Source organism: Candoia aspera, chromosome 2, assembly GCF_035149785.1.
Source record: "Candoia aspera isolate rCanAsp1 chromosome 2, rCanAsp1.hap2, whole genome shotgun sequence".
Lineage (NCBI taxonomy): Eukaryota > Metazoa > Chordata > Lepidosauria > Squamata > Boidae > Candoia > Candoia aspera.
In genome coordinates, this window is record NC_086154.1 from 227,435,704 (window position 1) to 227,458,148 (window position 22,445).

Sequence of the window (22,445 nt, forward strand, 5' to 3'; positions counted from 1 at the left end):
GCTACCCATCAACAGCAGTTTTCAGTATTTTTTTTTAATTTATGCATTTATTTAATTTTATTGTTTATCACATTTGTTGTTTATCACATTGTATTTAGATCCGAATGAATTACAGGCTTACAGACTGTTTAAGACATAAAAAAGTATTCCAATGTGAGTCCCACTTAATAAAAAAAGATTTACTGTTAGCTTTATGTATAAATATAATATTAGGTGGCAATTGTATATGCACTCTCCTCAGAATATGTTTTATCAAACTTAGAGTAAATAGGCATGCACAACAAAAAATGGTTAGTGACACTGTTGAGCCTCCGTTGTTGTTGTTTTTTTCTGCTGTGTTCGGTTGTTTTTTTTCCAGATGTTCATGTCTATTATTATTATTATTATTTTACTTTTGAGATGTAAGCTGCTCAGAATCATTTGGGAATTGGATGAACTCTGATTCCAATTCAGTAAATAAATTAAATGTTGGAATTCATGATGGTATATTCCATGTTTTCTGGGTGTATCACAATGGGACAACATTATTGCTATGCTATGCTATGCTATGCTATGCTATGCTATGCTATGCTATGCTATGCTATGCTATGCTATGCTATGCTATGCTATGCTATGCTAGATAACCCATATTCTGCTACATCATGTTTTTTCCCTTAAAAACTAGTCTGTTTGTCTTGAAAGGGAGTCTTCTGCCATCAAGTGATCTTTCTAAGCATTGAGCTCCCTGTTCTCATGTGCAACGGCTTAGTTTTCCAGCACTTCAAAACACCAAAATAGCTGTGGATGAGTTCTCTGATAAGGCTTGCCTTCTGAGAACTCTTACTGTAAGGTCTTAAAGACCTGCATTGGTGTGAAAGAGACCGTCTCCTGGCTATGTTATTGGTTGTTGTGATTTTTTCTCAGCTATTGTATATTTTTAATTTGTGTGTGTGTATATGATTTTTTTATTATTAACATTGTTAGCCCCCCAGAGTCATTTATTCAGATGGGCAGCCATATAAATTGACCGACCGACCGACCGACCGAATGAATGAATGCATGCATGCATGCATGCATGCATGCATGCTATGGCAGATATGGGAATAGAAAAAATTCCTCACTCTTTTTGGCACACGTAGAAGAGCTTTCTAGGTCTTGTGTGGCTTATATGCAAGAATCAAATTTGAGTAATCCACAAGAGACAAAGAATTGCATTTTGGAATTTGTGTTCTTGATTATTCTAATTAGTTTTTGTTTTTTTGAGCAGCTGCCTGTACTAAACATCTCTAAGTAACAACATCTTCAGTTCAGTACATACACTTTACTTCCTGTTAAATAAGGTTTGGACAAAGAAAAGGATGAAAAAGATCAATTCAACAATCCATCATAACTGAAAGAGTTCTACTTTAAGTATCATATCTGTGCTTAAACTACAAAGCTAATCTATTGGTGTTTTAATGTGTAATCTTAGCTGCTTTTGTGTCAAAGGTTCAAGTTGCCTGCATAAGAATATTTTTCATCATTTTTGTCACACTTTACTGCTTTTAAGAACCATTTTTGTCAGGGATTGCTGTGTATACTAATAGGCTAGAAAAAAAAAATTCTGGGAAAATGTAATGTAATTGAAGGCCGCCGAAAGTTTAGCTAATGTATCTTCCAATTGATTTTGTTATTTTTTCCCCCTAGTGTACTCCCTCTGACAATAATAAAATGAAAAATATTGACAGTAATCCCTGAAGTGGAAAAAGGAAGGATTTCTTCCACTGGAACAAAGATTTTTAACCAAGCAAGTGTTTGGTTATTAAAACCAAGCAGCAACACCAAAAGTTGGGTGACAACAAATTTATATATGTAAATTCAATGTGTTTATAGTTTTGTGTCAAAATGAAACTCATCTTCCAAAAGAGATCCTCACTTGCCATACCATTGGCAGCTTTATCAGTGTCCAGATACCTACCATTTTTTTGTACACTAACTTGTATGGCTACCTTTGCAGTGTAGCATCATTTATTGTAGAACTTTTTGGAATAAATATTTTATCTGACTCTGTGGTCCTGGCCAGCTAAATATAAGGGCAGCAGTGTGGTACCTTTTTTAATAACTTGCCTACTGGTGTTATTTTGAAACCTTTGCCAAATGTTGAAGAGGAACTAGAATTCAGTTGCTGAATGCATGATGTACAGACATTTCCTAGGTTAGCATTGGTGTATATAACTTCTGTAGACAATTCAGTATTCGTTATTTTAGGGTGTGTTGAGAGCCATATTTCAAAAAGTATGAGTTATCTAGAAAAGTGGTTCGCAACCAGGAGCCATATGCCCCCCTGGGGGACCTAGGATATTTCAAGTGGGCCACAAGTGAAAAACATGTGATGGGTGGCCACGACATATGCTAGAGAGGCCATGGAAAAGCAAAGTGCAAATATATTTATATTTATTATTTTAGTATCTTGGTTGTTTACTTTGTAATTTTATATGTTGATGCTTTTAAAAGGATAATTTTATTGTATACTGCCCAGAGTCCCCCTTTTTGGGTGGAGATGGGCGGTGATAGAAATTTGAAAAATAAATAAATAAATACTGCAAATACTGTTGTTGATGCCAGAAAATATACCAGTTACTGACCCATGTCTGTACCTGGAAATGGGACCTGGACAAGGGGCCCAAGGGAGAAAAACAATGTCAGGAGGGGGCCACGAGTGAAAAAAGGTGAGAAACACTGGTCTAGAACAAAAAGTAAATTATATTTCGTGTCACTTAAATTTGCATTTGCACTGAATTAAAAGTAAATATAATTGATATTATGCCCAAGCCATATGTATAAATTTCTTTTTGGTCACATTGAGTTGAGAGTTGCCAAGATTTGGGGGATCTTGGTGTTTGCTGAACTTGGTTTACTTCTTGTAAACGTTTCATTACTGAACTAGGTATTGTCATCAGTGTTTTGACACAAGGGAATGGGGTTTGCTGGCTATTTGTGTGTGACCACTTGCACTACTTGTCTTGATCAGGATTGTAGTTTATGTGCCTGTTTCTGATGGGCCTACTGGGCGTGCTTGGCTGTAATGTTTCATCTAGGATAGTTCTATCTAATGTGTTGGTTCTGCCTTACCTATGTGTTGATTGCTAGACATGTAACAAGGGAGGATATGCCCTGGGCTGTTTGCTTCCTACTTTGGCCTTTGTTTGCTTTTTGAATAGTTTGTAGACCAGGTTTTTGTCTCTGAAAGCTACTGTGAAGACTTTCAGGGAATACATGAAGTCAGCGCTCAAGTTAGCTGTGCATCTCTACTCAAAAATATTCTATTTTTTTTTTTAAAGAATTAGATTAAATGAACTTGAGCTGTCCTCTTAAATTGGCAGAAATCTATGGCATGCTTAACTAAAATCTTGAAGGAAAAATTGGGCTCAATTCTTTGCTATTTTTTATTTGCAGCATCAGTGACAAGTTTTACTGCATGGGTTTAAAATGTGGAGCTGTCAGGGAGATCATGGGCACCAAGATTAAATGATGAGCTAAGGAAGTTTCAGTTTTATCACCAATAGCATTTTGAGCATGATAGCAGACAGGTTATCTGACGGACTGCCTTCACCCATCACATCAGGTCCAGCAGGGGAGGCATATGAAAGAGTTCCATCTAATGGGATCTAGAAGGTGAGCCTTTTCTGCTGTGGCACTTGCCTTCTGGAACATTATCCCTCCCAGGTGAGGTTAGCACCAACCCTCATGGCCTTCTGGAAAGCTCTTAAAATGTGTTTTTTCCAGCAAGCCTGGGGATCCCCTGGTGATAGGGAGCCTGCACACTGGCTGTATTATGTGTAATATTCTCCGGCTTGTGGTCTTCTTTCTGTTTGTTGTTTTAATTGTTTTAATGTGGTTTGTAGTGTTCTTTTAATAGTAGGTTTTATTGTACACTGTCCAGTCACTTCATGTGAGATAGGCGGCTATATATACTTGATAAATAAATAAATAAATCCCTTGATAATAGTATGGACATTGCTAGAGAAAACCATATACATCGTATCTATTATCTATTACTATTTGTTTATTAAACAGATTTATAAGGCTGCCCAACTCACGGTGACTCCGGGCAGCTTACAGAATTAAAAACCATAAAATTATCTATTATCTATATCTATATCATCTGTCTGTGAATCTGTGTGTGTATGTATGTATGTATATCTGAAATGTTCTCAGCATTTGGTTTTCTGTGAACACATACACACAGTGGTATTTTTAGAGGAAAATGAAACAATAAATAGTATCATGATGTAAAAGAATGATCTTTTGTTTATGATATTTAGAGATTAAATAAAATCAGTGTAATTGAACATGTTGCTGAAAGGTTGCTTTCTTTGGATGCAAAACTATAAAATACCCTGCTGAGAAGCTTTAGAAAAGTTTGGGCTTCAATTGCAGTAGAATCTGCCTGCTGTGTTGCCAGCAGCTTATATTTAGTGTATCTATTTAGTTTTTAAGGTCTAAACATGTTTCAGATATATCTTTGGTTATAAATTAATACATCACTTCCTTTAAAATGATTTATTTATTTATTTATACCTACCTACCTACCTACCTACTAACTTATGAACACTTATGAGTTTATAACTCATATTCTCTACCTTTTTAGTATGATTTTTGAGTGATGTATAATTAAAAATCATTAAAACTTGATGGAAAACAAGGAACAGAGAGGCAAAACCCCCATAATGCATTTTTGGAGTGACATTAAAAGTAAAGAGTGACTATATCTTATAATAATACTCAATGGCATAGAGCAGAGTAAAGTTGTGTAAAGGAGAAATTGTGGTACTTTAGCAAAAAGGCCTTAATAATAATAACTGATGGTGAATGAAGCTACAGGCTGGTTCATCTGTAAAGATTTGACTCTGTAATTATAATGGGATTGAAAAGTCTTATCTTTAGTACAAAAATGGAAAAACAAATAATAAAAGTGAATCTGTACATAGCACATAGAAAATTTTATGGGCACATTTGATGCTCATCATTTAGTTAGTCATCTGATGTTTTGAACATTGAGAGACCAAATTAAAAGAACTGTAATCTAACACTTCTAAGGGGCATCAGATTAAGAAAGGTTATTTTAATATTTCTAGACTGCTGTTCATTGCTGATCAAATTGTGTAGTTCCTAGGCTAAGCTATAGCTGTTGTAGAGCATCCATGGCAAACTTTCTGTTGTAAATGTATGCTATCTTGAAATGAATTCTGAAATATAATCCCTTCCTCATCTTTTAATGTGCCTGTCTAGCCGTAAGATGAAAATATATAAATGTAGGTTATGTTCAAGTTTTGCACTGGAAAACTTGTTTGGGGCAGATGATGTCGGAATCTTATAAGGATCTGGAGTCTCTTTCTTTTCCTTAATAATGACTCTGCTCAAATTAGATCTCTCTTTATAGTAGTACAGCATGCTGTCTCTGTGTTCTAGTGCAGCGGTAATGACATCTAGTGTATAACTGTATAATGAAGAAGTGGTTTTAACGGGGCAATGTTTTGGTTTAAGCCTTATGTGAGGAATGCCAGGGAAAATTAATTTGGCGATGGTTGTATGCACTGGCCTACACATTCATCGCCTCAGTGTTTTGTCAAATAGAAGCACACCAGACTTGTCTATAAAGCACTTACTCTTTGTGCCATGTCTAGAGAGTAGAACTAGGGTCATTTCCAGTTGAGATTAATACCCAGCAGGGAAACTTGTGGCTTTGGCAAGTCTCTCCCAGCCTGATTTATCTTACAAGGCACTGATTTATAGACTTAGTAATGATTAAATCCTATTGAATTGGGTTTGGGCTGCCCAATTCCCTTCTTACAGGAAATGCAGATACATGTAACTATGTTAATTAAGTGCCATGTCAATCCATATATTAGACTTGATCAGCATCCTTATTACACTGTTTCACAGCTAGAGTTGTGCATGTTGAGAGGGACAATACCTGCTGTAATTCACAGCCACATAAGGCAAAATCTCAGTACTGTAAAGTTTTTCCCGAAGAACATTAGCCAAACTTGCCTGTGTTTGTCACATCGTATTGCCACTTCTCTTTTGGTATGCATGAAACATTATCTTCCAGCATCAATGCACATATACATATACCAGGGGTGGGGGGATATTTTGCATGTCCAAAGGAAAATAATAGAAGAAAGGCTCTATGTTCATCTTTAAAAACAAAACATTTTTTAAATCAAATCTCTACCCATGCACACGGTTAGAGGCAGCTGTTGATATGTGCAGTTAAGCCAAAACAGGGATTGGGGTGGGAGGTGGGGGGAAACCGTAGTGACTAGATATAATTTAATATACAGATAGGTATTTTTTTAAAAAACAAAAGCTTACATCACCACAACACACATTGACTTTTCTTTCCTAGCCGCTTCCTTATTTATAAATTAAACATTTACACGCCTCCATTTTGATTCTCCTTCTTGCCCCTTGGGTGATTTGTTCAAAGGGTCCCCTATCTGGGGTATTGCAGCAGAACAGATTCAACAATTTATGTTCGGAGAAGGAAGTGAAGAGTTTTGGTTCCCATTTTGCACTTCTGGAACAGTTTAAGGAAGGAAGCACCTTTACACCTTTTATTGTTCGTGGTTGCTGACATCACCTCCTTCCCTGACCACTCAGTGCGTGTTTCCTGCCATTCTGCCAAGGCTCTCCTGTGATACTGAGTGGGAGATGGACAGAATGTGTGCGAGAGCAGGCAGAGAAGAGACTGCACTGTGTGAATTTGTCCACTGGAACTCAGATCCTTCTTCCCTCAGCTATCTCTGCTTTTGCCAAATTATAAAGCGAACAGAAGCCCGCCAAAATGAAGTTCCTCATTTTAGCAAACAATCTGATTTTTTTTGTAAGTGTTTGGGTTTCCAAAAGGGGGAAAATGCTGAAGGCAGTAATTTGACATTTTGACATCAACATTTTTAATGCATTTGTTTACATATAATTCTGTCATTGTTTTGGAAGATTTCTTTAATGTAGACCTATTTTGACAAGGTTTCTGGAATAATTTAATTCATAGCTAGTTTTGTGTGGCGCACATTTTTCAGGGCAGCCTAGAGCTTGTGCTGTTCTATCGGGGGTTTTTTTTTTAGAAATGTATGGTAGGTTTTTGAAGGCCATCTTAAGTAGTTAACCACTGAAAGTTGATCTTGTAAAAGTTTCAGAAGCAGGTAATGAATATACTTTTTTAACATAGATCTTTAAACATACTGGAGGGTACATGTCTCATGTATTGAATATGCTTTTAAATTTACCCTACAATATATTTATAAAATTTCTTTACCATTTAATTTAGCTGTATGGTTTTGAATCTTTCCTGCATATAAATGTAATGGTATTTTAGTTCATGCATGAATATGAGCATATTTATAGAGGTATTTTTCTGCTATCTTTCTTGGGGGGTTGTAATTCAGTTGAAGAAAACTAAAATCCTACAAAGCTACTTTTGAGCAAATGGCTATTCCTAGTCTCTGTCTTTTATAACCGATAGAACTGTTGTATCCCTGAACCATGTTGTGTATGTTTCTGAGTGCTTGTATATGTGCACACACACATGTATGTGTGAGTGAGTGAATGTTTACGGGTAGAAACAGTGAACATACTGTTACAGCTTCTTGTTCCTCAACATTCCTGTATCTGAGAAGCAGCAATGTAATAAATGGGATCAATGCTTCCTTTTTAAACTGCAAGGGTTATCTGCTCCCCCCCCCACCAACTTGTCAACAAATTGTTGCTGCAAACAGGCAGAGTGGTTCAAATTCATCTCTTAAATTACAATGATGCAAATTAGGGGTTCTCTCAATCTCTCCAGTGAGTTTATGTCTGCTGGGTCCAAGAGGTATTTGTGAAACTATTTTTGGAATATTTTATATAGTTGCTGAATACTTAACGTTCCTGACACTGGGCTGTTTATAATTTTTTTTTTCCTTCTGAAAGCTTGGTATGAAATGTGGAACTGATAGCTGTGTGGGAGGGGCTCACCATGCTGCTGTTTTACCCCGGCTCTGCATACACGTTCTTGCAGACAAGAGTGTCAGCATTCAGTGATTTCCCGTTCTCCCCCCATTCCTCCTCCTCCCCCAAGGTTTTTCTCATGCAGCTTCAGAATCTGGATGTGTAAAGCAACTCTCATCCTGGCTAACTCTGTCACCACTTCTTTAATCTGTCCACTCTGACCTTCCACCCTCAACAGAGTAAGAGCTTAGGCAGGCATAGGGCTGTAAGCCAATAGTGCCTCTGGCTCCACGTGAGTGAATGAAAGGAAGGGAAATTGTCCCATATGCATTTGTTGTGGATTAGTCTGTGGGTGTACTGAGGTGGAGAAAGCCTGTTAAACTTCTTTGGGTTCATCACGTATATGAGAATTACCTGGCTTTTTTTAAATCAGAGGTAAGAATCACTATTCAGTATTGATGGGAGGCGGAGGGGGGGAGAAAGGCGAAGGGGGGCGCTCCCAAGAAAAAGTTCAGTCAAAAACATTTGAAAATAAGCATTTTACTGTAACCACCACCAACTCTAAGGGACCATGACATGTTCAAATGTGTATGGTATGCAGTATAGTTTTAGAGGTCTTGTTTGGATTGTACTCGTCTTGTTTGTATTCTACTCTCTTTCTGGATTATTATGAACAAGTCAAGTTGCATCAGTTAAAACTGTAGAGACTGTAGAAATGAAACTGTTTCACCGACACAGGAGCTGATTTGGATAGTTAAGAAAACATCAATTCTGCAGGTTTTATGCTATAAAGTAATAATGCCAGCAATTGTGTTATGAAAACACTATAAAATATAATACTGATTTGCAGTATAACCGTATACATGTCTATATATGAGTAAACCCAGTGAATTCCAAGGGATTTATTCTCTGAAAAGTGTGTCTAAGATTGCAGCTTCAGAGTATATAGAATGTGGAGTTTGTGTGAAAGTAACACATGTTCCCTTCAATTTCTCTTAAGAAGCCAAATACCTCTCCACTAAGAAAAAGAGGAGAAAAGTGGACATCAAAATGATCAGTTTTTCTGCATGAAAAACAGTACTTCGATAAATCATTGCTTCACTTTATTATTGTTACATAATTGTTCAGGTTGGCTGTAAGAAAAACCAGCTTCCAGTTAACCAGAAAATACTTAGTCCTCACTATCACATTTCTATACTATTTTTAATTTAATTTTAATTAATAAATAATTTCGTTGTACCAGAATTGTGTGTCAGATAAGGCTGCAATCCTATGTGCTCACTCACTCACCTAAAGAAGTCTGACTAACAGGGATAGGATTTTACTGTCATAAATATGAATATGGGAAAGCTTTCTCCTATGCATATTAAAATCTTTTCATGACATCTACAGCCAACTTTTAGGATTATAAAAAGCAACTGGGAGATAACTGCCTTTAGCTTTTATGTAATTTCCATTATATTTTTATATTTATATATAATTTCCATTATATTTTACTTTGTTGGTTTTTAATTTATAAAAATATCTTTCATCTTTGGCTTTATGTTCTGCAGTGGGTAGGATTAATATTGTGGCTTCTAGCATTTTTGTGGAGGAATATAAGAAGTGCTGGCATGTTTTTGTGGATTTTCTGGTGCAATTATGACTTTTTACAATGTGATATTTGTTCATTTGCAGTGTACAGAATTAATACATGGAGTATATCAACAACTGTTCTGCTTATTTTGTTTCCTGTAGATGGAGATATATACAAATATATTTAGGGACTATATATGTATTAAACTATGATGTAAGGAAGGATTTTTTTTTCTTTTGAAGTCTTTTTTTTTAAATGCAAGATAAGGTTAAAAGATTTAGATATCAGCAGACATTTCCCATATATCAAATAAAACTTTAATAAAATAATGGTCTAGCCTATTTGCATTATAAGAAACATTATCATCTCTTCTGTTTTCATTCAAAAGTGAATTAGCTTGATTACTTAGCATGCGCAGGTATGGAAGGCTTCATTAACTCTCTGATTCATGTAATTTTTCATATTTCTGACGATGTATTACAGAACAGAAAAATGTGCATCCATGAGATGTAGGGAAGCATTCAGTTTAATTGTTTCAGTGATGCCTTAAAAGGATTCTCCGACACTTACACTTTGAATCTCTTCTTGTATGGATGAATGTTCTGAATAATTGCCTTTAGAACTGGAGTGCCAAAGGTATTTAAGAAAAACCTTGACAACCCATCTGCCAGTAATTAATAATGATAATGCTTAACCATTCTTGACTTCATTTCTAATGTAGTTGCTTATTTAGCAGTTCTACATACTAAATCCACTCAGGCCACTTGGTAAAAATATCACAAGTAATCAAGTTCTATTGAGATTTTGTCTGAGTAACTCTTTTAACTATTCATTTCTTTTGTGTACTTGGCAGGAACGGATGCAGGGGTCTGTGAATTGAATTGTGTAAGTGCTGAAGAAGGAGTCTTGGTTTGAGGAAACAGGAAAGAGGAAGGAAAGAGAAGAAAATACAGAAGTATAGGAACGAACGACAGAAGAAAAACGGGGACTATGGGGAGAAAAAAGATTCAGATCACGAGGATAATGGATGAACGTAACAGGCAGGTAGGTTGACAGATAAACTCTTAAAATTTAAGAATTCTGTGTCATAAGATAAGAGCTATAAATGTCACATATACATTGCATCAATGAGATATAATATAGTGTCATTGGCTAGTAAAATTGAACAAGCTTTTGACACATCCTATTTCATGTGTAGACTTTTCAACTTTTATAAAAGCAAACTTATTCCTGGAATTCCTTATCTCATGAAGTGATTTATGCCTAATGCAATATTTTTATTAAAGTAAAACACACTTCATTTTGTCATCCATGTAACTGCTTAATATCTTCATATGGATTAGTTCAATGATCATGATAATTCATACAATTCTTACCATTCTTAATAGACTGCTTTCTGAAACTTACTCGGCTCATATTGGGGAGTTATAATATTTAATATTTATTTTCTAGTGTAAAACATAAAATGGTAGCATATTGAGGACTTGCTGAAATTACGTTACTCTTGCTTAAAAATTCCTTTCACGAAATCTGTTGTACATGAGTGTTTTTATAATAAAATGTCTAGTTAGAACTCTGGATAATTCTGAAATGTTAGCAATACATTTTGCATCAATACAGTAACTACATAGAAATTACTTTTTCTGAAGAGTTTAAATTGTTGTTGTTTTAAAGTTAAGGCTGCACTGCAATAAAACTGCAGTTGTTTTCTATGAAAAATAAATGTATAGAAACAAACAAACAAAAATTAAAAGCCCACACGTATATGCAGGCATGCAAAACAAAAGTTAAAAACCAGCCAACCAGAATAACATTGTATATGACTCAATGCCTCTTCAAATATGTTAGGCAAGTGTTCTACATCTTGCTAGTATCTTAGGTTAGGTTTTGAAAATGGGAACTTGTTCCATTTAACTCATTTTCATTGATTGTGCAGATCCAGAGGCTTATGGGTAATTGTTTCTTCCCATTCTAGCAACACCCAGTATTTCTAAATATTATTACTCCTGTTTTCATAGCTATGTCAGTAAGAAGTCGTAAACTCATCTGACCCCTTGGAGATACCTGTGGTGTTTTTAGATTCCAGTGCAACCAGGGTATCCATAACTAACAAGCAGCTCTTTGCCTGTATCCCTCTCGCTGATCAGTTGCATGCCTTTTGTAAACATGATGCAGTGTAGGAATAATTTATAGTTCTGATTTTCAAGTGAGTCTTGTGTGAAATTTGAAAACACTGCAATTACAAGCACAACTTGACCTCTTCATGGCAGAAAATCAAGTTTCAAATAAAAGCAATAGTGATAATAGTTATGATAGTGGCATTCAAAGGCTTCACTCTAGATTACTTATTGTTCTGGGCAAAACCAGAAAGCAATAATTTTGTCAGTAGCAAAGCTCCATATCTGTTTTAATTGTTTATTGTTTGGAATTTAAATTTAAAAATAAAATAGAGAGCAGTAGCATTAAGCATGCAGACACTGGTAAATTTTGTCATGAGACTTTTACCATCTTCTATAAAGTTATGTTGAAATAAATTTAAAAGTGGAGAAAATTTAAATGTCCATTTATTTTTTTTAAAGGACTGAAGTTATAGCTTGCTCATACATCAAATACTTTTTTTAGTCAGTCTTGGCAATCTTTCATGATGGTATACTTTTAAAAGTAGGTGTTTCCTGAATTTATTGAAAAACTTCTATATATTCAAAATACAGATACGGTTTTCAAGAAACACTTGAATAAAATGTTATCAAGAAATCAGACTCTCGTGTTTAACAAATATGAATGACCAGAGGCATGATCCAGCCACACCTAAGTCTCGCTGATTTCAGTAGGAGAGATTTAAGCCACTGCATTTTAAATCAATTAAATTTAAAAGAGCTTAACATTGGCTCAATCATGCAAAATGTTCTGGAGGATTGGAGGCATTATATTAATTATTTTTCTATCATTTGATTTATCCAAAACATCTGTCTTGTCTTACTCTTTGTTGTCGGTTAAAATGCTTGCAGAGTACTTATGGCATACAGTAAGTGATAGGGGCGACTTTCTGTTGTTGAATTGGTTTTTGAAAATGCTTAGAAGACCTAATGTAAATATTCTACTACTGTAAGTTTCCTGAGCAGGCAAATGTTTTATGTCCTGTTATCTTTGCTATTTCCTTATTCATGCAGAAAGTACAATTAAATATTGTTTCATAATTATAATAGTGAACAGTTTAAATCAAGAGTGGTGAGAAGTTAAATTATATGACTAAATTATAAGCTTTTGCTAGAGACTCTGTGCATCTGAAGATGTCTCCTCGAGGGAACCTACACAATAGTGGGTAAAGTAGAGCTGGAGCCTTCAGCAGGTTCAGTAGAAATCTTTGTTCCTCCAGTGGAGAATTTCTGCTGGAACTAGGAAGCCATTTTTTAACAGAGGCAAATCTGGATCCAACCTATCATTGTTCGAAGATGCACATGCAGGGTGCCTATTAAATTCCATATATACTATGTATCTATTTCAAAATATATTAGATACATAATATTAGTAATACTGCCAAACTTAATTCCTGATTAAATTAGTGGGATTTAGGTTATTCATGGCTAATTTTTTCCCAGTGATTTCAGTGGGATGCAGTTCTGAGAACTTTCTTTAGATACATAACTTTATTTAGTTGCACTGTTTTTTATTTAATAGACAAGAGTATTAAAAATTTGCACATGCTTGTATTGGAGATTTGCAGAGTGGATTAATAGTTAAAAATAATGAGTGTTGAAGGGATCAGATTGTCACTGTGTTTTCAGTCACCCTCCAATTTGTATAAGAAGATATACACGGGACATGATTGGTTTAAAATTAGGATTTTAAAATCCCGTTTAGTTCTGTGGGAACTAAAATATAGGATGGCTTAATTTCCTTTTCTGAAACATACATTTGGCTGAATGCATCTGCAAGATTATTACATTGACTTTGGTAGACAAAATTCAGAATTCCTTTTTTCCCTTTGGCTGTTGCTTGCCAACCTAGAAAAGAAGATACTTCTTTCTATAATAGAAGGGTTATGAACGGCAAGGCATTTATATGTTTGGTTGTTTTGTGATGAAAATACCAGTTGGGCATCTTGCTGTTTCTGCTTTAGTCCATCAAAGCACAAGTGCATTAAATCACTACCAGTATTTCCTCAACTCATGAAAATGGTTCAGAGTATTTTTAAACACTTACAATTTTTGATTATCAATAATTTAACATCCTCCATTCAGTATTGTGTTCTCACACTTTTCCTTTTCTTTAGTTATGCATGTTAGAATTGGTTTGACTAGTTTTTAACAGAATCTGAGATTCTCAAGATTTCCTGTATATTTCAAGAATCTTAAAATCATGTGCTCACTGAAATTTTTTAGTCATGCTAAAAATATCTTAAACGTTTTGAGAGCTGTTAGTTACAGCAGCTAGTGCAAAAGCTGTTTTAGAGATGGTGTAGAGACTAATCCCATGTAAGGAGTGTAAAAATCAAAATCAATTAGAAATTCCCAACTTCATGGTGCCTTTGATATAATACAGAGGCTGGAGGACCCATACAAATAAAATATAGTATAAAAAATGAAGTCTTTAAACATTTTCCTGCAAGATGAGTCTCCTCTATGAGTTCCCATGTTCTATTTTTTAAATTTGTTATCATTTAATCTAGTTATAGAAAAGTATTTGCCATTTCTCCCTATAAAATGAAATTAAATAATAGTACTTGTTCATTATTAGCACAACTAAATAAATTCCAAAGTACAGTCAGGTTTACTTTCAACAGTAAAGAAACCTGCTTTCCCACCACTGCCACTGAAAGTAGAAATGCAAGAAATTAATACAATAAATCAGTGTGTCTCAACCTTGGCAACTTGAAGATGCGTGGACTTCTAGTATTCCCCTAGCCAGCAAGTTGCCAAGGTTGAGAAACACTGCATTAAATAGTGACAGATTCAATGGGCTTCATAATTCCGTTAGGGATTATGGGTCAAACATACTCCAAGAAAGCCATGTGAATAGCATGCCATTTGTAAAAATAAATAAATAAAACCCATACAAAGAGAAGTATGTTAGAAGTAAATTAGAACCTGGCTTCTGGAATTCTTTGCAACCTCTTAATAATAGCTCTCAATCATGTGACTAGAGAAGGATGAAGGAGGGCTTAGACTGGAAGGGTCAACAACACTTGGAAACATTACCCAAATTTCACTCCCGTAGGAATGCTCTGGGTAATTCTGGCCTTTTTTCTTTTTTATATTGATATTTCTTTTGTCAGCTTCACCATCTAGAATGAATTTGTTTCTATTCTGCTCTGTTTTAGAGAATTAATGCGCTCATGGACAGAGAAAGACCCAAACTGTTTATATAATTTCTTTACAATATTCTGTTGGAAAGAAACATACTGAGCCTTGATTGTTTTGGCTACAAAATAGGTTCATGGAAGTCTCACAATGTAACGTACAAAAACTTACACAAACAGTATGTGATGGCAAGTAATGAAATAGGTAAAAGAATCATTATGTTTGTGTGTGCATACACAGGCACACTATAAAACTGTAGCTGTACAAGCATAACAGTAATATGAGTTGTGAATTGTTAGTTAGAAAAAGTCTCTCAACCTTTTTTGCCGTAACTGCCTTACGCCTTCTGTGCACAATAATCATATTTCAGAACTAAGTAGGACAGACCAAACAGTTGTGTAAAACATTTTACTGCTTTGATACCCTGCCACTAAATTCACTGCAACTATTGCACCTTTATTTTTCTTTCTGTCTTCCTTCTTTCTTTGAGCTGCCCAAAATATCAGGCCTAAAATTTTTGTTCTGCCATCTTGATATCCCAGGCTGTCTGTGTCTGAACCAGAGGTCGGCAGTGTAGCACCCATGGGTGCTATGGTGACCATGATACCACTAGATGGCATCCATTGTCTGTATATATGTTTGCATGTGTGTGCATGTGTGTGTGTGTATAAACACATATATTTAAAATGGCCAAAATTTCATGAAGGAGCCAAATTCTACAAGATCCCTTTTTAATTTTTAAAAGATTATTTTATTCTTGCACCTGCAATGTTGTAAGACATTGAAGAGTGGTGCCTGCTTCCTGAAAAGGTTACTGTCTATTTTGGAGAAGAAGAAAAAAAACTGCTAGTCTCTCTCTCTCTCTCTCCCCCTCCCCCTCCAGATATAGATACAGTGAGGTGCATGATAGCATACAAATATTGTCAGGTAAATAAATCCATGCATTTGGAACTATATATAGGGATCATGTGATCACAGCTTACTCTTAATGTAAATTTACATTTACTTTTGTTCCTTGACATTGCTGCATTATGAAGTGAAGGAAGGAGGGTCACTGTCATATTATTGCCGAAATGCCAACGCTTTTCTGAAAATTCAGGTGCTCTTTGTGGAAAATTCAAGACCTCTATTTGTTGATAAGAAACACTGAGAGAACTTGTGGTTTCTTTGTTTTAATGTTCCATCCAGAGCCAGAATTTTCTTAAATAATTACCTAGCTAGTGGCATACGAATAGAAAAACATGTTGTTAAAATAGTGCTATGTTTGCTGGATTTTAAATGAACTATAATAACTTTGCTTGACCTAGATTTTCAGCTGCTTTGAGACACTTTTGTATATTAGCCTCATAAACGTAAGATTTAGAATTTCAGAATTATCAGATATTTGCACCATACTTCATTGATTTGGTTTTAGAGCATCCCATACTGAAGTTTATTATTATAAATAAGAATCATGGTGGTGGCAATGATGATGACAACTATGTATTATTGTTTTGGGGCATCTTAATAATTTATCGTTTTACTGAAATTGCTTCCTTATAGCAGCTGGGGCGAGTGTGGGAGCTCACTCCACTGCACAGCGTGCGGGTCTCGAACCACCAAACTTGCAACCTTCCAGTCGACAAGCCTGGTATCTTAACCACTGAGCCCCCACTCTGCCACCATGATGTTTAGTTTAGTTAGATAGGAAATATTTAGTTAGTTGTCAGATTTGTATATCTGATTAAATATGTAATTTGCGTGTTATGAAAGGTGAAATAAAGGAGTTTTGCCCTCTATGCCCCATTCATTAAAGAAATGGAAAGAATAGGTCAGGGCCGCAGGTGGGGGGGGCAAGTGGGGCATGTGCCCCAGGCGCCGTGTGGAGGGGCACCAAAATGAGTGCTCAGAGGCTCCAAAATGGGCACAGAATCCATGTTTGCCCTGGATGACACAGACCCTAGTTGCAGGCCTGGAATAGGTTGTAGGGCTAAACCTTTGTAGATCTGAAAAGTAACGTTGAAACAGCATATTGTGAGGTGATTTTAATCTTTATCACTTTATGGGGTGGTTAGCAGTCATTCCAATTATGTAACAATAAGATTAAAACCACACAGATTTTTAAAACGTTTCTCTAAATTAAAAGGAAGATGATTCATATATGTAGCAATTCACACTTGTTGTGGTTTAGGACTGTTTGGAACCTGGAATTGTGGAGGATTAACACAAAGTTTTATGAATTGATTCCAGTGTCCTGTAACCTGACAGTCGAGCAGCAGAGAATTAAAACAAAAAAGCTTCTGACATTGGTAGAACATATCTAAAGAAAATTATTACCTATTTCTTGACCCAGATACAGGATACTGTATTAAAACAAAATCCCATAAACGTTTCCACCAAGCATGTCTCACAAGACAATGAAACGTGCAGGCCCATAAACCACACTCTAAAACTCAGGCATATGATTGGAAAGGGAAGAATATTGAAAAAGATTAGCGACTACAGGGTGGTAAGCAAGGAGGGGCATAAGTTACCTTTTTGCCTGCTGATCCTTCTTGGAAGCTAAACATATGCAAATACCATATTTGTAATACATTAGAAAATACATGGTTGGACCCATACATTGACCCAAATGATTACAAGTTACAGACCTCATATCCTGGAGTGTATCTGACCTTGATGACACATATCTGGGATAGACATAGACAAGTTAGTTTCACTTTAGCCCCAGTGAAGCAACTGAACCTGAATGAATCATGACAGACTTCCTCCATGAATTTTAGTGAGGTTTGGATGTCCTATGACCCTGGCAGCAATTGCTGTGGTATCATATAGGGATGTATGCTTCTAGAGGTATCTTTGGAGCTAGGACAGAAAATTATCTGTTATTCCCATGCTGAACATTCTGCAAGAGTTGTACAGCCAGGAACAGTGTATGTCCAGGAAGGCCTTTAATCGGCAGGTTCCCTACACACCCTCTCCTAAATCATAAAACAGTATCAGGCCTGTGGCTGACTTAATTAATCATCTCCCATTGGCCACAATGAGAGAGGTTAAAAACAAAAAGGCTCTGAATGTTGTGGTGTCTTCACTTGCATTCTCTCCCCTTCTCAACTGTACAGAACTGCATTCATAAGTTTGATTAATTTGCTGCATAGTATTTTCAGCTGTAATGCCAGTGTCTTAACAAATCCAACATCTGTCAGGCTCATCCAGGATATGAAGGAGGAACCATGCTTGCTGCTCTTCTTGGCAGTTTTTGTTCTAAAAAGAAACCCCTCCCATTTTGTACAAAGGGGTAACGCTAGAACTAGGAAAGGACCTGATATTTTTTCTCTTAGGTTTGTGAATATGGATTCACTGGATCTTCCTGTCCTGATCGAGCCATGCTGTGGTCTCTGTCCCTCCTCTTTTTCTAACGCTGAGCTCTGAAGTCAGTATGTTTATATATATTTATTGTAGTGTTCTCTGACCTAAAGGCCATAATACATTTTTTTAAAGTCAGTAGCAAAGAGCAAACAAATATCTGAAGGGCCAGGATGAATCTGGTGTTCAATTGCTAATCTAAAATCTTAGCTTCCCTCCACTTGGGAGAGGGTACTCCAATTCATCGTTACAATTCCTGGAATTTTCTCCCAGGGTTAAGAAATTACAGCCAAAATCTGGTTCCAATATTATGTGCATTATATCAAAACAGAAACACCAACTTTTCTGTTCACTCTATTTCTACTGCAGTCTAGCCAAACACAATGGTATGAAATTAAAAAAAAAAAAAAAAACCACAATTTTTGTAATAACAAAAAATTAAAAGTTTCTCTGGCTTTTATTTATTTTATTTTATTTAGAAAATGTATAACCCTTCCCTTTTCTCAATGGCTCTGGGTGGCTTATAAAAATGAAATGAAAACCTCTATCTGTGACTGCTATACTGATATCGAACTGGGAGATTGTCCAGAAATAAAGGCAATCAGCAAACCATGGTACCAGGTCTACCTATGTATCTTTATAATAATATTATTATATGACTGAATATTAGAAGCTACACTGTTAATGGTTCATACATTAGCTGCTGTGTTAGTTTTCTTCATGCAATCAATTAAATCTTTTTAACAGGACTGAAGAGATGGTTCCGAATTAATCAGGCGGCACATTCTCCCCTTCATTATTTTAAATACAAGAATCTAGAAACTGGGCAATGACACCTTTAAAAGAGTCATTCTTTGTTACCCATGAAATAATGTGCCTTCGAAGAGGGGGACTCATTCAACATATATGAGCAATCTAAAAGTAAAGGGCTATTTTTTCAGAGCAGTGGTTTATTTGTATCATCATCTGATACAAACTTGAGCTCATTAATAGATTTAATATATATGCTTTTGGTTTTAATAATAAACTTGTACACTTACATCATTAGCAATTAGAATTGTCAAATCTCTGAAGTGTAGTATCTTGCAAGCTAAATAGAAGGCTGTAAAACGGGATAGAATATGTGGCTCTACAACTCCTGCGGTCCCACCCAGCATGGCAAGTAGTGAGAGATTCTGAAAGTAATAGTTAAGCAACATGAAATTCTCAAGCAGCTTACACCAGCACATTTGCTCATTCACACACAAACACGCACACACGCACACAGAAAGCGAGAATGCTAAAGGATTCTCATTTAGTCTTGCATACAGATATATCAAACTCATTTTCTTCACCATCAGTGTGGTGCCACAAATTATGCTGGTTGTATTCTTATATATGAAGATTCATGATAGCAAAATATATTGCAAGTTTCCATATTTTATTTTAAAAAATCACATTTTTCCTTCATACTTGAAAAATATGTTATTTGGTAGTTGTCTTGACTGTACTTAAATGTAAGGTGAGAATTGTAACTTTTTTTTTTTTGCTTCAAACAAAATTTTTAGGAAAAAAAATCTCAGTAGCATTTCATTGCACAGCTGACACTGAGGTTTTTAAAATGTGATCTTATAGTCATTGATTCTAGTATTTCTTTGTTCCTGCCCGTATTTGAACACCAATGGTAGTTCAAGATAAATATATGGAAAATTTAAGACATGCTTGGGGGGGGGGGAACCAAGACATTTCATTGTTTGAAATTTGCATTTGAACATCTTTATTTATGCCCAGTGAAGCCACATCCAAATGTTCTCCATGAAGTAGGGAAATTTTGTGTGTTGAAAAAGGAGGTGCTAACTGAAATCAGGACCCTTGGGGCTTAATGCCAGTGTCCTGATAAACTGTATTGAAGCATAATTTTAGAATGAACTATTTATATAAATTACATAGCTCTTAATTCTCAGTACGAATGAGTAAATAAAAGTGAAGAGCAAACCATGTCAATGAGTTGTCAAAAACTAGAGCAAGCAGGCAAAAGAAACAATTATGTCTGTCTTCTAAGGATTCGTTTGGAAGGCCCTCAGGGAATAAGAGCTGGAGGTGGGAAGCAAAACTAAAGTCATTGTGTGGAGGAAGAAGTTGCACTCTTCCTGTTTTGACAGGAAATGGAGACAAATGTGCTTCCTGACCATTTGCTCGGTAGGGAATGAAATATTCTCTGACCTTTACCTCATGAACATTTTAGCTTTGTTTTAACTAGTAAACATGTTTTCAGCCCAAACATGTATTTATATTTGCCAAAGTGTCTTAGCATTATGTGGTTACAGTGTAGCCTTATTGTTTGTTACAATGCAACAAATTCATCTGCAATATCATGTAACATTAGGCAGGATATATTTTGTTTCAAAAAGAAAGTTTTCTTGTATGATTCTCAAAAATATCCACCATGTTTACTCTTAAGGATAACGGGATGCAATGCAAAGAGTGAAACAGAACGACAGATAATCAAGGATGTTCCTAGCATGCAGTACAGTTCAGAACTGCTGTTCTGGGTTAAGCTCATCTATCCAACTTGCAAAGAAATAAAATTGCTTTAGATGTATTCAAGAAAAGGGATGCTAAATATTGATGAGTCATATAGTCACTTACAATGCCAAGTTACATATCATTGAGTTGTCCTTTTTTCTGCTGTTCTTAAAAGCAAACGTGCTAACAAAATCTACAGTCCTATACAGTACTTTAAGCATAAGACCTGTGATGTTAAAAATATTCCAATAAAATTGCAGTTTGATTAGCCCTTTTCTTCATTACTAATCTTATATTGTTATAGCAAAACAAGGGGGTTGGGGAGAGAAAAGAATGTGAGATTTTTGTAACTGAATTGTGGTAGTCCAGAAAGCTGTGCTCTCTTATATTCTGCCTCCCAGTCCTCAGCACAGTTCATGGGAATATTTAGACTTAAGTACGTTCAGTTCCACTGACGTTAGTGATACTCAATCATCTTAATACTTCCACACACACTTTTTTTTTCTTTAGATTGCTTCGGAGTGGGTGGGGGTATTTCACATTAGAGCCACAACTTGAGAGCATCTTCATTGCGGCTCCATTTTAGCCAGTTGTGGATCAGCATGCTTTGTCAAGGACAACGGTTCTCTTGGCAGTTTCTCTCAGTCCTGTCTTGTCCCAGTAAATTATACTGAAGGATTATAAGGAACATAGCAGGAGGCTGATGAAGTGTCCTTGGCTGCTCTTTTTAAAGATCCTTTCATTCAGTGGGTCCTATCTGGTCATTACACAAAGGAGGATTTGTCAAGGGAAAACCCTCTAATGATGCTTCAGCCTATTACTGCTACTGAATGTAATCATAAAGTTAGATGCAAGAGATCCTTTGTTCAAACACGATTTGAAACACACAAATAGTGGAGAGAGAGAAAGAGATATTCAGGCTTAGAGACTTTTACTACAAGAAATCAGTGGACAGCTTTGCATGGAAGCTACTCGTACCTAAGTACTTTAGATACTTTTCTAGAACAGATATGCAGAAACCGTAACCTATATGGGCCGGAAAACTGGAAGAATATAAGAACTACAAAGTTCCACAAATAAAATACCTTTTGTGAAGATATTTTATTTTAGATAGACATAATATGTTGGACCCAGATAGTTATGACTAAACAATCTGATTAACTTCAGTGGGAGCAACAAACTCAGTTTTATTGTATTGAAAAATTTTAAAAATATTTTAATTTTTTAAATGTCAACTTTGCTTAAATATATTTAACATTAAACATTTCTATTATTTCTACATAGTATACTTGTATTTCCTTTTTTATGTGCAATGGAATAATGGAGCATATAGCAATATGGGGCTCTCTAGATGTGTTAGCATAACAATAACTATGCATAGCAATTTTGGTTAGAATTTCTAAAAGATCCCCGAATAAAGAAAATTAAATAATAGCTCCAGTTAGTATGGTGAGATAGCCAGTTTGGTGTAGTGGTTAAGGCATCAGGCTAGAAAGTGAGAGACTGTGAATTCTGATCCCACCTTAGGCACAAACCAGCTGGGTGACCTTGGGCCAGTCACTTTTGCTCAGCCCTAGGAAGGAGACAATGGCAAACCACTTCTGAAAAACTTTGCCAAGAAAACTGCAGGGACTTGTCCAGGCAGTCTCTGAGAATCAGACACTATTGAACAGATTAAAAAAAAAAGTATAGTAAAATAAAAGGGTCATAACAAGTCTGTTCTTTCTTCATATCTGTGGTGGACACCAACACTGTTATTATAGGATGGC

General features: G+C 35.7%; 1 protein-coding gene across 13 annotated transcripts in view; it reads left to right on the top strand.

Moving 5' to 3' along the window:
• The window catches only part of MEF2C (myocyte enhancer factor 2C), a 198,571-nt gene that overhangs the window by 78,856 nt on the left and 97,270 nt on the right, over positions 1–22,445 (top strand). For 12 of the 13 annotated variants that reach the window (XM_063295445.1, XM_063295433.1, XM_063295441.1 and 9 more), the window contains one exon: positions 10,380–10,570. In XM_063295445.1, the coding sequence (XP_063151515.1) occupies positions 10,517–10,570 (54 nt within the window). In that variant the 5' untranslated portion in view covers positions 10,380–10,516. Of the gene's footprint in view, positions 1–6,687; positions 6,848–10,379; positions 10,571–22,445 lie in introns of those variants that run through there. The other variant, XM_063295435.1, reaches the window with a different exon arrangement.